Source organism: Malaclemys terrapin, chromosome 19 (assembly GCF_027887155.1).
Source record: "Malaclemys terrapin pileata isolate rMalTer1 chromosome 19, rMalTer1.hap1, whole genome shotgun sequence".
Taxonomy (NCBI): domain Eukaryota; kingdom Metazoa; phylum Chordata; order Testudines; family Emydidae; genus Malaclemys; species Malaclemys terrapin.
Window position 1 is genome coordinate 18,540,003 of NC_071523.1, and position 15,447 is coordinate 18,555,449.

The following is a 15,447-nucleotide window of genomic DNA, read 5'->3' on the forward strand; positions in this document are numbered from 1 at the left end:
GCACAGAACTTCCCAGTGAAGCAATTCATCCATATAAGTAAGAATGCACTGGGGGCAGTGTCGATGTGATAAGAGTATGTCCCAAGGGGCACAACAAGATACACAACGGTAATGGAAAAGGGTCATTAACAGTCTTCTGCGTGTGCCCTGCTTCACACAACGCTGACTCTCACTCTCCATTGCTGGATTTTCCACTTAGTTACTTTGGGGCAGGTCAGGATTGGGGCCAGTAATCCTATTCTCACATTCCGCACTTCCTATTCCCTTTACATGCTTTGGGGCAAATCCTATGCTAGTTTATACCCCCTGCACCTCTACTGACTTCCTTGGTGTCACATGTGGTGCGTATGACCACAGAATCTGTAGGCTCGATAGGTCCATTGCAACGTGCTTTCAGAAGCCATAACCAAAACCTTTTACATGTGGCTGCTCAAAGATAAACCAGAGCATTTTGAGGCCCCAATCCTGCACTGACCTTTGGAGCAGATCCCTCAGGCTTAGCTTCCCGTGGCCCAAAGATGAAGGGGTGGGGGCGATGCATGACCACCAAGACTCATAGGGAGAGGAACTCCAAAATGATGCATTCAGGAGACTTACAGTATGGTGGGATCCCTTCCTTTTGTGTAAATAGCTCTTTAATTTTCGATTAATAAAAATGAGGGCGCACTAAATTCATGCGGTGCCTCAGTCATTTTGGGACTAAAGACAGGTCTGTCTATCCAATGAGGCACGTGAGGGGAATGGGACCCTGAACACTGATGGTGCCCCACTGGGGCTTGCAGGATCAGGCCTTATTTAGGAACCTACCTTTAGGCACCCACGTTTGAAAAGGTTGGTCTATGTAATAAATAAATAGAAAGTCAATGGTAGAGTCATGCGTTGAACCCAAGTCTTCTGACTCCCAGCAACGTGCTCCAACCGCTAGCCAACGTTGCTGTCAGGACTTTCCAAGTTGCCCGGCTGTTTCAGTCATCTGCGTAGTCATGCATTTGTCTTGTGCCCTCTCAGCAGACCGGCTGTCAAGTAAACAACTGGTCATGTGCATGGGGTCCTAGCGATGCCCAGCAAGGGGGATCACTGGGTTATGCAATGTGTCTGTGATGCAAATGCAGCACTGCAGTGTTGGGGAGGTTTTGTGTGGCCTCCCACAATAATAAAAAAAAAAGCTCACTTATGGAAATTACAGCAGGAGTAGGATTGGAGGTGGGGATCCTTTCCGTTTCAGTAGGCTGCTTCTGGGAGGTTGGAGCGCTGTGCATTTTAAATAACAAGCCATTTTATTTAAGGTGTTGCTGAGTAAAGGCTTAGTGAACCAGCAGATTCCAGCATGGACTGGTTTAGGGGAAATGTGATTAAAAAGCCGAGACTCCAAAGGCAGCCTGTAATGGCAATGATAATTTCATGTAACACATTACAGTAATAAGGACAGTGGCTCCTCAGAACCGTGGCAAATTGGAAATTGCTTGATGCGGAAGCGATGCAGTGATAATTCAGAGACGGTAGTAAAACAAATGGGTTTTAGATTAGCTGTCATTAAGCAAAACAGCTGTCTCCAAGTGTCAAATACTGTCCTGCCTTTCCCCCATGCAAACCCCCGATGTCAGGGAACGACTGCAAAGGCTTTGCAGGTGTGTAAGCCAGGGCAAAATTTTGCCCGGTGATCTGAATCTGAAAAGCACAGTGGATCAGAGTGAAAGTTCGGGCAGCTGCTTCACTGGGAATGTATCCGTTTCCAGCATGTGTCGGATGAAAAGCTTATGCTGGCTGATATCTATTTCTGGTCGGTACCTGGCAGTGCAGAAGCGAGAGCAAGTGAAAAATAATGGAGAGGAGAGGACTTGACAGGAACCCCCCCCCACCATTTTTTTTAAACTCAAAGAAGTTTGGCGTTTGGCTTTGATTAAGTTCTGGGCAAAGGCTCTGACGGAATATTGAATCCAAACCAGCTCACCGTCTTTGCAAACCTCTTTCTTTGCCTCCAGGGCTGCAATACTTAAGGTCAGGAACCTGTATCTATTCCACTGTATTTGGGCTATCACTGTTTGTGACTGCTTTCTCCTTTATATTCTTATGAAAAGCACGGAATAAATACTTCATAAAGCTAGGGCTGCCAAGTGATCCTGTTTCATAGAGACATTTCAAGTCATTATTTTGAAGCTTTCCTTCATTATTCATTACCTGGTGACAATGCAGGGCCAGGTGTTCTCCGCTCTTCAGCTTGGTTCCTTCCCCATGCAGAGAGCTGATGAATTGCAATTGCTACATCTTCATCGGCTTACCACTGAGGCTGCATAACCGCATTAAGGGAGCCGAGGCAATAAAAAAGGGAGGAATAGAAGGTAGACTCTTGTCTGCAGCTACAGTTAAATATAGACACTGATTCTATAGACACAGCCTTTTGGGTAAATGCAGCTTTAAGGTGGATTGAGAATTAACTGGTGTTCATCAACTCTACATGGACCAGATTCTCTTCTTGGTTACACCAGTGTAAATCCAGATAATTGCAGATATATCAAGTGCAGCAGCCCTGGATTGACACCAGTGTGAGACGGAATATGGCCTAAAGTATTTAGAATGAGAGACCTATCAGAGAGTACAGAGGGCGGGCATTACAGCCACCTAATGACATCCTGCTCCCAGCCACACACAGGGGATGAATTGGCCCAGATGTCTCTTTTTATCAATACCTCTGAGAATCACAGTTCCTCCTTAAGGGAACACACAGAACCAACCTGCCACGCATTTTCCATCCAGGTGTTTGAGGAGAAGCAGAAATGATTTCCTATTAGAAAATACTACAGGTTGGAAAATGACTCAGTAGGGTAGTTGCAGGCCTGATGTGGGATATCTGGGTGAGCCTTGAAGCGAGAAGAGGATATTTCATGCTCAGTGCTACTGCAGGGCCATTCCGGGTGCATAAGGACTGCTAGCTGGGTGACGGGATTGGAAGGAAATAAGGACAAATTCTTGTTCCCCAGAGAGAGCAGGAGGGAATCCTAAGACTCTGTTTTGGACTGCACATGGAGACCCAAAGAAAACCTCAAAACAGAGGGCTTGATGTATAAACTACACGGCCCTCCTCTGTCTCCCTCCAAATATAAATGCAGAATGTCGTGATTTGAGCACACATTCCTGCATGTGTCTGCTCTGTTGCAGTTCCATTCTCCAAGTGCTCTGGGGCTAGATTGTGCAGCCCTTACACCTGGTGGGGGGAGTGCTCCCTCTGAAGCCAATAGAAATCTTCCATGGCGCCAATGGGAATTGCAGTGCGCCCCACGGACTTATCACCACGCCTAAGAAGGGCTGCTCCAATGAAGGCCAATGGAGACTGGATTCTCTATACAGACTTTCTCCCAACAGGTTGAACTGATAAAGAGATTTTTGAACAAATATATATTAGTAAATCCAAGTCTAGTGGCAAATATCTAATAGCGGAATGGTGTGTGTGTGGGGGGGAGAGCACCAGAATCACGGACTGCAGAGTCGCTGGAATGAAGAGAGTCACAGCTGACTTGCTTGCTCGCCGGAGTTCCAGGAATTGGGGAATTAAAGTGGGTCATGAGTGTGAAATTCCAGTAAGCATGTAAAATGCGATGACGTTGCTAATCAAGCCCTCTCACTGTGACTAATATAAAAGTTCTATTTGATATTCTAATAAATTATTTGGGAAAAAGAGGCCGTAACCGAGGAATAAAGAGCAAATCAAAAGATGGGGCACAGGCAGAAATAAGAGCTTTGATCACAATAGTTTAATGGGTTTGGAAAGAGGGGAGAGGAGATAAAAGAAACAAATAAAAATGCTGATGAGATTGGTTAAGACCTGCTGAGAGAAGCAGTCATTAATCTGGACCATGACTAATAGAATAAGAAGTTCTTACGTGACTTTATGGTGCTTGAAGAAATGGGAGTTGTAGGGACCTGAAGACAAATTCTCCTGGAAGTAGCTCCATAGCAGGCAGTGGAGTTACAGCAGGGTTGAATTTGGCCCCTTTTTTTAAAGGAACACTCCAGGGTAATAGGAAAGTTCTTCTAATCATGGCACCTAATTACAAAGAAGAGTAAATTGTTAACAACAAACAAAACTAGTCTCCTAGAAAGAGGCAACGTGGAGTGGTGTGTGGTGCTTTGAACCCAAGAGACCTGCGTTCTATTCCTGGTTGTGCGTGACACTGAGCAAGTCACTTTGCCTCTGACTGTTTTCTCTTCCACCCTTTGTCTCTCTCGTCTAGATAGGGCTTGATCCTGCACCCTTAATGTCAATGTCAAAACTTCCATGGTGCAGGACCAGACCTTCAGACAGTACGCTTTTGGGGTTAACACACATTTGTACAGCATCCAGCACAATGGGGTCCTCATCTCAACTGGGGCCTCTCTACATGCTACCAAGATACTGATAATTAAAGGAAGGAAGCTACAATCTTGGTTAATTACTGCAATCCCCCCCCCAAATATTCAATGAATATGCTTTGACTGTGTGTGCACCCCTTTTATGCTGTATATATTACCCCTTTTGAGCCAAGACCACAGCCAAAGTTTGGGGCCCTGTAGGTTGCTTCCATTAGAAGGAGAAATCGATGATGGAGCCAGCCATTTCCTTTGTTGCAAATCTTGTTTATTTATAAAGATTCTACGTGAAGTCCTGTTTCCCTGAACACAGTAGGAATGAAGGAGCAGGAGACAGTTCCTTTCTTTGTAGTTCCAAGTTTGCCTCGCCAGTGGCTTGTGTGTAATGAGTTGGTGAGTCTTAGCCTTGTTTCTAGTGGGCCACATGCCCGCATCCCGTTACAACTGCTACTCATTATCCCCTTTCTGGGCACTCTCACAGTATTGCCATCCCCAAATGTTCCCAAAGCATGAGTTGGGCTTCAAAAACATTCATGAGAATGGCTTAAAATCATGAGTTTGTTTTAAATAATGCATTTTTAACAACAGTTTTGAAACTTTTTAATCAGGTGAAGTTACAATAAAACATTGACATCCTACATCAGACGTTACTTAGTTGGAATCAGGTTAATATTCAAAGAACCTGGCTAAAGCTTCTGGTTTGCTATTTGCCTTCTGGCTTTTGAGCCTTTAGGCTCTGCTGAGGCCCCATTTTCATGCTTCTCAGCAGCCTTGAGGATGAGATATTTACATCAAAAATGCAAGCTGAGATTCACATGGCACTGGGAGCTGGAGCTTTAAGGGAAAACACCAATTATTGTGAGGTTTGTAACAAATTGTGAGGGTTGGCAACACACTGCCCTCAGCAGAGGGCCCAAGGGCTGAACGAGCTGTCCAGGTCTTTCCCCCAACCACTCCCAAGAGGTGTGGAGCCTGAGTCTCATACAGGTTTTACACTGGAATTAATCCTGATATACACCAGTGATAATTGAGAGAAAAAAATCTGACCTGTGGACTCTCAGAATGAAGTTAATACAGGCTAGGGAAACTTGGGTACCTGTGTATTGCTTCTGGAGAGGCCTCCAGGCCTTCATTCTTTAGGGATATCTATGTGGCACCTTCACCAACATTAAATTGTCTTTACAAGCAGCAAATTGCAAGCAACAGGGAACACATGCAGCGTCATTGGACAGCAGCCCCGCAAATGCCATGAAAGGTGCAAACTTGCTAAAGAGAGAAGCGATCGGCTGACTAACACCACTTGTTCAGCACAGAAACAGCAATTAAGAAAGGACATGCAAACAGGAAAACTGATGTCAGGAGGCTGTGATGTGACTCATTAGTTCAGTGAATCCAAACAACAACAACAAACCAATTCCCCCCAAATACTCCCCAAAATGACGTGCTGTAAACCTCTTAATGGTGGTTTTGCTGCAGAAGAAGAATCAGTATTCTCTGCAAGCCAGGCTATTCCTTTCAGCTTGCAAGTGTAGCCACCATTAGTCTAAAAAATATAATTTCATGCTTGGGAAGAAGCTGTTCTATGGCTTTTTGATGCCAATCAGGAGTTATAATTACTTACCAGTGTCTCCAGCAGTAAATTCATAGGAAACTTTCTTGACCTTGAAAATGAAAAGAAACCCAAACTGACCCTCCCTGTGCTCTGAAGGTAGAAAAAATAGTTATGTCAAAAGGTTACAGTCACGTTCACTGGCTGCTGGGTTGGTTCCTTGGGAGTCGGATGCAGTTTTATTCTGGAATATTGTCGTTCCGTAAACAATGTAAATTCATCACAAAAGGGTGAATTTGTTCTGATCCCCTTCTAATCGAAATCAAAATAGGAAAGCAACTGTCATGTTTTCCAGGATGGCTTTGAAGTTTGTTTACAACAGCAGATTTTTATTCTCCCTGCCCCCCCCCCCCAATTATATTGTCCCATTTCATGGACTCATTGGTATTGGAGAAGGAAGAGGCCACCTGGAGTCACTGGTTACACCAGTGCAAAGTGAATATAAAGCACTGCTATTCTGGGGCCCCGTGTGTCATTGCTCTGCACTTTGTGCACTCACTCTAGATGCAAAGTGGATGCCGACCAGAAAGGTTTTTGTCTGGTCCATTCCCCACCAATGCACCATTCTCTGCACTGTGTTTTCTATTTGGTCCAGTGGAATTCCATCAGCCTGTTGTGTCTTGTCTCTTAGATTGCAAGCTCTTTGGTGCAGGGGCTGTCATTTGCTATACAATTGTACAGCCCCTAGCACAGCATGGCCCTGACCTGATTGCCCACCCCGATACAGACCAATAGCCTCAGGTTATCCTTATATAACATTTATATAGTGGTATTCGCCCTTCAGACGTTTGAATCCAGCCCTCGAGCTCCCGCCAGGGAGTGGGATCCGTGCTTGCCCTGCTCCGCATGTGTCGTGGGTCCGTGCGGCTCCCGGCAGCAGTGGCATGTCGCCCCTACGGCTCCTACATGGAGGGGCAGCCAGAGAACTCCACACACTGCCCCTGCCCCAAGTGCTGCCCCTGCAGCTCCCATTGGCTGGGAACCATGACCATTCACGGCCTGTCATACAATTTCCATGCCCAGATGTGGCCTTCGGGCCAAAAAGTTTGCCCACCCCAGTCTGTATATTGAGCTCTTTCTATGATTGTCCTGTGAACCAATGAAGAAGGTATATTGTTAAATTGCTTATTTTAAATCTTCCTTGTCTCTTTAGCCTACGAGCAATTGTCTCTAGAAAGCATTTGTGGTCTGCTCGGTAAAGGTGCTGAGCACTCTCAAACCCCCTTCTCTCAGGATTGGGTTATTGGCAAGACTGAATACCAATGATAAACATAAAATGCATAGCAAATGTCTTATTTGCTGCAACAGGCATAATGCTTCCATTTGACCTCCACATTTGACATGTACCGCACAGGACCTCTTGAGACAGCTAAAGAATGTTAACGGTAAAGAAAATAATAGCAGTTGATAGTATATTAATACAGTAATTATTCACAAACTTTGCACAGCCATTTAGAATTTCCCTTCAATCTGATAGAAGACTATGTGCTAGCCAGAATTAATTTTTAGACTATCTTAAATTTTAATAAACGTGTCAAAAATAATTGAAAAAGATACTGGATATTGAAGTTTGCACTCCTTGATCTTTCCTTTACTTGAATTTCTAGGTCAGTTTTGCTCTGTTTGTAACTTGCTGCATTGAATCCCTTGATTTTGCTGTACACAGTACAGAGTTCATATTGTGCCATGCAATGCAGTGTGCATATAAAAGATACTCAGAACATTAATTGGATTGTGCTGTATATGGTAAACTTCTAACCCTCTCCTTTGTTCTCACATAAACAAAAACCATAGCCAATGGATCCTTGGGCAAAACCGAACAGATTAATGAACGCTGCACCCGGATGCCTCTCGTTTAATTCTTGTTTTTAGTTTCTTGAGTTCATTATTGTTTTTGTCAATTATCAGACCATAATCCACAGTTTTCCAGGCTTCTTCATAACGGGGAATTTCAAAATAATGTCGTGCAATTTGGTGAAATGTTTGGGCCAAAAATTTCCTACCGGGGCCATTAGTGATGCTGCACAAGGCCAGTGACTGGTCTAGTTGCAATGCCCGAATGTACTGTTTAACTGCGGCTTCTGTGTCTGCAAGTGATAAGAGTATCTGCCCCTTTGAGCAGTGGTCCTCCACTTGAGCTCTCAGGCCATGAGACTCGTGTTTCTGGATCACCTTGTCCACGTCCTTTAAAGCCTGTCCATATTCCTTCAGGTGCATTAGGCAGGCAGCACGTTGCCGAAGGTAGCGCGGATTATTGTTGCTTGTTAAGATAGCCAGTGAGTAATAATTTAGAGCCGTCTCATAGTGATAGTCCTTAATCAATGCATTTCCTTCCTGGGCAGCTACCTATAGACAGAGAAAGTGCTGGTAATTATTCCTTTAAAAATGAGCCAAACAAGTAGTATTTCAGCTACTATACACATCCATCCATCTGTTTAGTCTTTGTACTCTGTGTTGTTTCCTCTCTCTAATACGTTTATGGTTGAAGTTCTGTTTACTGCCTTTGATAGAGTCTGTTCTACACATGAATTAGTCTCTGCACGAAGGCTTTTCTCCTGAGCACTTTCAGTGCTGACCCATCTCTCCGTTCCATTGATACTATCCCTAACTTTAAGCATGTGAGTATTCCCAATGACTGCAGTGAGATTACTCATAGGCTTAATTTAGGCATCTTGCTGAATCAGGGCTTTAGAGTCTGCTAGCTTCTTTGTTAGCTTTGTCCATCACAGTCCTTTGAGCAATATCGCCTCCGTAAGGCCCTGATTCACAAAAGTATTTAAGCACATGCTTAACTACATCCCTATTCATCTAAGCACTCAAGCCGGTCTTAAAGGCAAACACCAGATGCACATGGGCTGGGAGAGAACATGGGTATAATCATTCAAATATCAGCGTGAAAGTCCCAATCACATTCAAATGTAAACTTGAAAGGAATTGTGGTCTTGGCAGCCATTCCCCCATCAGCAGCCTGCTCAACACAACCATGGGCCCGGACTTCACTCTGCAGGACCCTGCCTCTGCTCCCCTCTTCAGGGCCCCTTAATAACTCAGTCCAGAGGGAAGTTAAACATTCTTCTCCTGGGGTCCTGTTTCTTTGGTCCTTCCACACTGACCTTCCTGGCCCCAACCCCAGTTCTCCCCTCCGGTGGGAGTCCTGAGCCCTTCTTCCCAGAGGTGGGTCCTTATCAACAGTCACTCCCAGGCTCTGACTTCCCAACTCCCCTGAGGTCAGTAGCTTCCCTGCAGGAGCCTTCCTGAACACCCCCTCTTCCCCCATTTTCCTGCTGCCCTTTATAGGGGAATCGCTTAATCCTCCATCAGGCCCCATCAAGGTGAAGCACAGGTGGGCTGAAGCTCTTCCTTCTGTGATGAGGTGTTGGCTGGCCGCTGGCCTCCAGCCCTAAAGGGGAAGCCACCTCGTTACCCCCTAAAACAATCCTCTACAGAGTGTGTGTTACTAAAGAGGTTAAATGATGCATTATTTTCATCCAGGTTGTCAAAGAGCTTTGCTTTTCTGTGCCTTGTTTACCCAGCTGTAAAGCAGGAACAACACTGACCAGTGTCACATGGTATAGGGGTTTGTTCATATTTGTAAAGGTGCTTAATGTCTTTCCTACAAAACTAGACCAGACAAAGCAATAGAAAGTCCCTCATGCAAAAGTCCTATAAAGTATGATGGAAAAGGACCACATTAGATTTATAGAAATTGTTGCAAACCATAGGACTGAACAGAGCGTGGTAATTTATCCATGGTTTTTTGACTGCTTTTATAGAATCGACAACAGGGGACATTTTTGTGTGTGTTAAAGTCTATAGGGTGCTGGGGGGAAAAAAAACTACAGAAAAGTCGTAATTTTCCATTACACGGGGGACTTTCTCATACCGGCTAGATTAGACCTCAGAGGTCTTCTCGATCTCTAACTTCAAAGATTCTATAGAAAGACTAATGAATAATACGTAAAAATGGACCCAGACTTGCAGTTCTTGATCATTAGAGAAAGTTATTAAAAATGTCAGGATATGTCCATAGTGGAACCCCTCCCATCTGAGACAGCAAGTCTCAGAGCCCAGCTCCGCTGATGCAGGCTCATCTGGCTTGTGCTACGCGGGTAAAATTAACAGTGTAGACGTTCCCGCTTGGGCTGTGGAACTGGCCAGGGGGGGGGTCTCGGAGCCCAGGCTCCAACCCGACCGGGAACATCTACACTGGTACTTTTGGTGAGCCCAAGTCAGTTCGCCCCGGCTCTGAGACTTACTGCCACCGGGTTTTTTTTTTTTTTGCCGTGTAGACACACCTTCAGTTTTGTTCGCTAGAGGTGTCATGCATGATTTTCAAGAATTCTAACAGGTTGTGTCCGTGTAATCTTTCCAGGAAAGTATCTTAATTCTCTTCATTCTCGGATGAGCTTTTGGCGGTTACTGTGAGCTGTTTGTCACCCTCGGCTGACAACAATAATTACCTAGTTGATATTTTCTCACTTTCCTGGAGTCTCTGTCTATAGTAGCAGCACACAGGGTCTGTAAACCTCTTGTGAGGGCTGTCCCGTGGGAGTTCTGAAAAGGTTAGCCTGGGATTCAGTGAATTTCACAGACTGTATTCCAAACATCTGCTGATAAACCTATGTTTTGATTTGGGAAAGAATATGCGCTTAGTTACTTTGGTTTTTGCTAAAATTTCCAATGGCATTTGATAACTAAGAAGCCTGTTACTGGAAAAGTGTCTGGAAATGTAGTCTTGTATCTCTAACACTATTATTAGTTCAAATCCAATCTGGCCTGGTCATAGGCATTGACTTTCTAATGTGCCGGGGGGTGCTCCCCCCAGCTCTTCCCTCACGCCCTGCCCCTGCTCCACCCTTTACCCCAAGATCCCCCCTGCCCAGTCTCTTCTCGCCCCGTTCTGCCCCTTCCCCTGAGCACGCCCCGTCCTTGCTCCTCCTCCCTCCCCCCAGCGCCTCCTGCACGTCATGGAACAGCCGATGGCAGTGGGCAGGATGTGCTGGGGGAGAGGGAGAGGCGCTGATGGGGGGGCTGCTGGTGGGTGTTCAGCACCCACCATTTTTTTTCTGTGGGAGCTCCCTCGGAGTCAGCGCCTGTGGGCCTAGTCGTGACCACAAACTGTTACCTAAGATATATTGAGAGACATCTTTCCAATGGCAAAATGATGAGCTACATGCCTATATATCTGTTTGGTTGTGGAAGTAGTGAGGGTCATGCAAGCTTGGTATTGTGCAGTTTTGCAAGTTTCCTCCAGGGACAAGAACGCTGCTACCCAAAAGAATCAGGGTCTAATGGGTATGACCCTGTACTAACAAAATCCATAGGCACTTTGCCATTGACTTCAATGAATGCAGAATCAGGCCCTATTTTGGGGATGTGTACTTTTGCTATTTCTTTCTCAGTGGGTTCCTTCTGAAGTCCAGTTTCCTCTTTTTAAACTGCTATGCGCAGAAACGAAACCCCGTTAATGGAGGAAACAAACCACGAATCGCAGACAGAGCTATCTCTTGATGGAAACAATTGGCTCCTCTCTGTTTAAAGTGCGGTTCTGCTCTGAAAGATGACTGTCTATAAATTACTCCCTTTTAGTCAATTGCTCTGTGCCTTAGCTGTAGACAGAGTTGTATGCTCTCAGATTAGGGATAATAAAAAAAATATGCTACTTTTTACTTCTGGTCACACTGCAGAGCCAGCCCAGCAGTAGAACGAGCTGAATTATGATCTGATTCACACACCCCCAACAGGTGGAGGCCCAGCTGGAAGGCCAAATTCTAGCTTCTTTCACACATTGAAGATAATGGGGCTGCACAGATTCAACTGGGGATAAAATCCGATTGGCAGAATCTTTGTCACGAGTGATGATGCATGAAGCAGAAAGACCCTTGACTCTTAGATCCTCAGTTGCATTTTAAGTCTGGTGGTGAGAAATCCCTTCAACACACCAAACGAAGGGTCATTGAGAGATGATTAACATGCAAGCTCATCACGCCACATTTACCTCGTCACTTTTGGGACAGCTCCAACAAGACAGAGAGCAAACAGATCTTCTGAGAACTGTTTGGATTTTACTGTTTTCATCTGCTTTCGGATGGTTTGCATAAAATTATTTAAGTAGTTCCCATGCATTATGTCCCTATCACAGTTTCAGGGCAACTGTGCCTGTACTCCTCCTCCATGGTCCATCAAGGGCACTCCCTTTAGGCATCCAGCTCTCAGCAGCACCACACTTAGGTGGACGCCAATGTCACACTCCATCCTGACCAGGGATTTTAAGTCTACACAGCTGCCTGTCTTGCACTCTGTTATCCCCAGCAAGCCAGTCTTCCTGAAAAGGCCAGCACCTGCACTTTGCTTTCTCTCCCAGGGCAATGGCCAGTGTGTCATCCGCAATTACAAGTTATCACACAACTTCTTCTAAGCAAGCACATTTATTATGAAGGTAAAAGCATTATAGAGAAAACATATAAAAGAAAATAAAGAACCTACATGCATGCTAAAAACCTTAACAGAGGTCACCCACCAGCTCCAACCTGGAGTTATGGTAGATTTTAGTCCTTCAAAACCCACAACTGGGTTTTCCTGGTGGTTACCAATTAATCCATCTTAAATCCAGAACTAGAACAAAGACTGCTTTGTACAGCCATTACAGATGGCTGTACAAAGATCTTTGTACAGATCCAGCCATTTCTTTATACAGCTTTGGCTTTCTCTAACAGGCAATCAGCAGACAATGACCCTCTCTACAGAGCATAGGTTCAAACATCTGGGTTTTTGCATAACTGGAGTTGGGGAATTTGCATTCACCTTTCCCCAGAGATTTCCCAGGAAATCCACTTAACACGTATTGTCCCCAAAGTCCACAACTTATTAGGCACATTTTCAGTATAGTCTTTGGAACTTAATACAATAAGATCTTGCAAGGATATTGCAGGAAACCGCCATATCTGTCAGAGTACCAATTCTGCTGGCTCATTGTTTTCATTCAGCTATACCTGAAGCAAAACGTGACAAATAATTCTGAAGAAACCATGATAAGAACACAAAGGGGGAAATCTCCATGTAAACACCCATGTCTTTGTAGCAAAGATGGATCTAGACTGAGAAAGAAAGATTCGGGTTTCAGGGAAAACTGGCCATCTGATGGTTTTGCTCACCATTTTTCTTGAATGCAAGTTAGCTATGAGCCCTTGTCAAAAGGAAAAAAAACCAACAACAAACAAAAAAACCCCACAATCCAACAACACGACTCAGAAGGCTGAAAGAGCCACATAATTTTTTAGGTTCAGAAAGATCAATAAGGAAAGTTCCATCAGAACTATGTGCCTCTAATGCATTTCTCATTATTGCTAATACTAATAAATGAAGCAGTGCTTTTACATGCTGTAGCAGAGGGAATACTTAAGTTATAAACAACACGATCACAAACGTAAGTCTTAGGCAAGGCTCGGCTAAGAGCATTTAAGCCCTGGATGGCTGGTTTCATTAGTGTCATCATGAATTGAAGCAGATGTTTTAGCCTGTGTCAAAAAGCTGGCAGTTGGGGAAAGCATGTAGCCTTCTCAAGTGCTACTGGTGAGCAAACCTTCCAAACAGTGGAAGATTTCAAAAGTTATGTCACAGCGTTTCTTGATATGATATAATTATTTCTTCAATGACCCATTTGTTTTCAGACTGGCCCAAGGTTGGCTGGCCTTGAACATTCCAAACACATGTGGTCCCTCTGGGTGAGGTTGCTTCCTGATGAGTTTCTCTGAAATTTCTATCAATGGCTCCACCTGCAGAATCTTTCGGTGGGAGATGGATGTGCTCAGCTGGTCACAAGACTGGGCCCTCTTTTAGCCTGATGCAGGAAAGACTTTAGCCCATATTTAACTGTATGCACCTGCTTAAATCCCATTGGTTTAAAGGTGCTTAAAATTAAGCTTAAGTGCTTTCCTGAACTGAGGTGTTAGGGGAAAAGGAGGTAACAAATGCTGGCCTTCCTTATTCTCTTCCAGCAGCTTTAAGTATTGTTTTCATTACTTGGTGTGAATTCTAGTGCTAGTGGAAGGCTTTTGACTAACAGCTGTGGAAAATGGAGTCCTCTACTCCAATGGATCTCTAACTAGGGTCGCTGCTTGTTCAGGGAAAGCCCCTGGTGGGCCAGGCTGGTTTGTTTACCTGCCGTGTCCGAAGGTTCGGCCGATCGCAGCTCCCATTGGCCGCGGTTCGCCGCTCCAGGCCAATGGGGGCTGCGGGAAGGGCAGCCAGCACATCCCTCAGCCTGCGCCACTTCCTGCCCCCCCATTGGCCTGGAGCGGTGAACTGCGGCCAGTGGGAGCCGCGATCGGCTGAACCTGTGGACGCGGCAGGTAAACAAACTGGCCTGGCCTGCCAGGGGCTTTCCCTACACAAGTGGCAGCCCTAGTTTGAGAACCTCTGCTCTACTCATCCATAGTATAGATACAGCATAAGCAAGCTTGCCTCCCACCAAACATTTACCCACTTCTAGGGTAGATTTTTTTTGTGCACCCAAAAATTCCTTTCTATGGAAAGGGCAAGGACAGGGCCTATTAGGAAAGCTTATTTAGGACTTCAGTAGTCTACAAGCCCTGTACCAGCTCTCTGAATTTCACCGCCAGTGCATGGCTTTTTTTGAGGACACTGCCAGTTGTGATGGTGATTTTTATGTCACACCGTGACATGGCTCAACCGGGAACTGGGTTGAAACCCCACCGCCTCATTTCACACAGGTTACTGCATGGGCACTATATAGGCATAACTTCCAATCATTGCCAGCCGGAGCTGGATTAAAACTGGTTATGACTCAATGAACCCACTTAAAAGATGCGTCAACATCCGTGGTCAAATCTGAGTGCCTATAAATACTCCTTTTCCTGATATGGAGCAACTCTCTGCTCCTAATGGTCTAGGCAGAACTCAAGGCCAGTCATTCCTACATTGAGAATGTGGAATTCTATTATGACCAGGCTCATCAACACGGAGACTCACATGTCTGCACCTAGAAATGCATGACTCGGGCCAGAACCTCAGCTGCGGTAAATCAGTGGCGCTCCATTGACTTCAATGGATCTGGCCCTAAAGGTGCCAGGTGGTTTATCCGAAAACATGTCAGACCTCTGTTTGTCTCTACAATGTAAAGGTCACCAAATGTAACATATTTAGAGCTGTTTTGAAAGCAACTATCCGATATATTGGGATTTTCTTAGCTGCCAGATTTTAACAGGAGGTCAAGATAGAACCAGGAACCAAAAACCCCCGCAGCTTTATGTCAGGAGCGTCCTAACACGACAGAATTTTTCCCCTGAGTGCTAGATCACATTGCCCTAAAAAGCACAGGGAATTTCTTTGAAATACATGTTTGTACAGTTAAAAGACAACGCTTCACCCTTTTAAGGATAAATATTTTCTCAATGACAGAGAAACCACCTGTGCACATTTCTGTTGCTGTCTTGAAGACCTTTTCCTGTTGGCTCCAATCTTTATTGATTAAC

At 45.0% G+C, this 15,447-nt stretch overlaps 2 protein-coding genes across 2 annotated transcripts in view; both read right to left on the reverse strand.

Moving 5' to 3' along the window:
• Nucleotides 1-2,195, reverse strand: part of MMEL1 (membrane metalloendopeptidase like 1) — a 72,031-nt gene extending 69,836 nt beyond the window's left edge. The window contains exon 1 of the mRNA XM_054009219.1: nucleotides 2,179-2,195. The gene's annotated coding sequence lies outside the window, so the exon portion shown is untranslated. The remainder of the gene's footprint in view (nucleotides 1-2,178) is intronic.
• A 2,763-nt stretch (nucleotides 2,196-4,958) lies between these two features.
• The window catches only part of TTC34 (tetratricopeptide repeat domain 34), a 49,072-nt gene continuing 38,583 nt past the window's right edge, over nucleotides 4,959-15,447 (reverse strand). Inside the window, exon 8 of the mRNA XM_054008890.1 lies at nucleotides 4,959-8,299. Coding sequence (XP_053864865.1) covers nucleotides 7,778-8,299 — 522 coding nt within the window. The 3' untranslated portion in view covers nucleotides 4,959-7,777. The remainder of the gene's footprint in view (nucleotides 8,300-15,447) is intronic.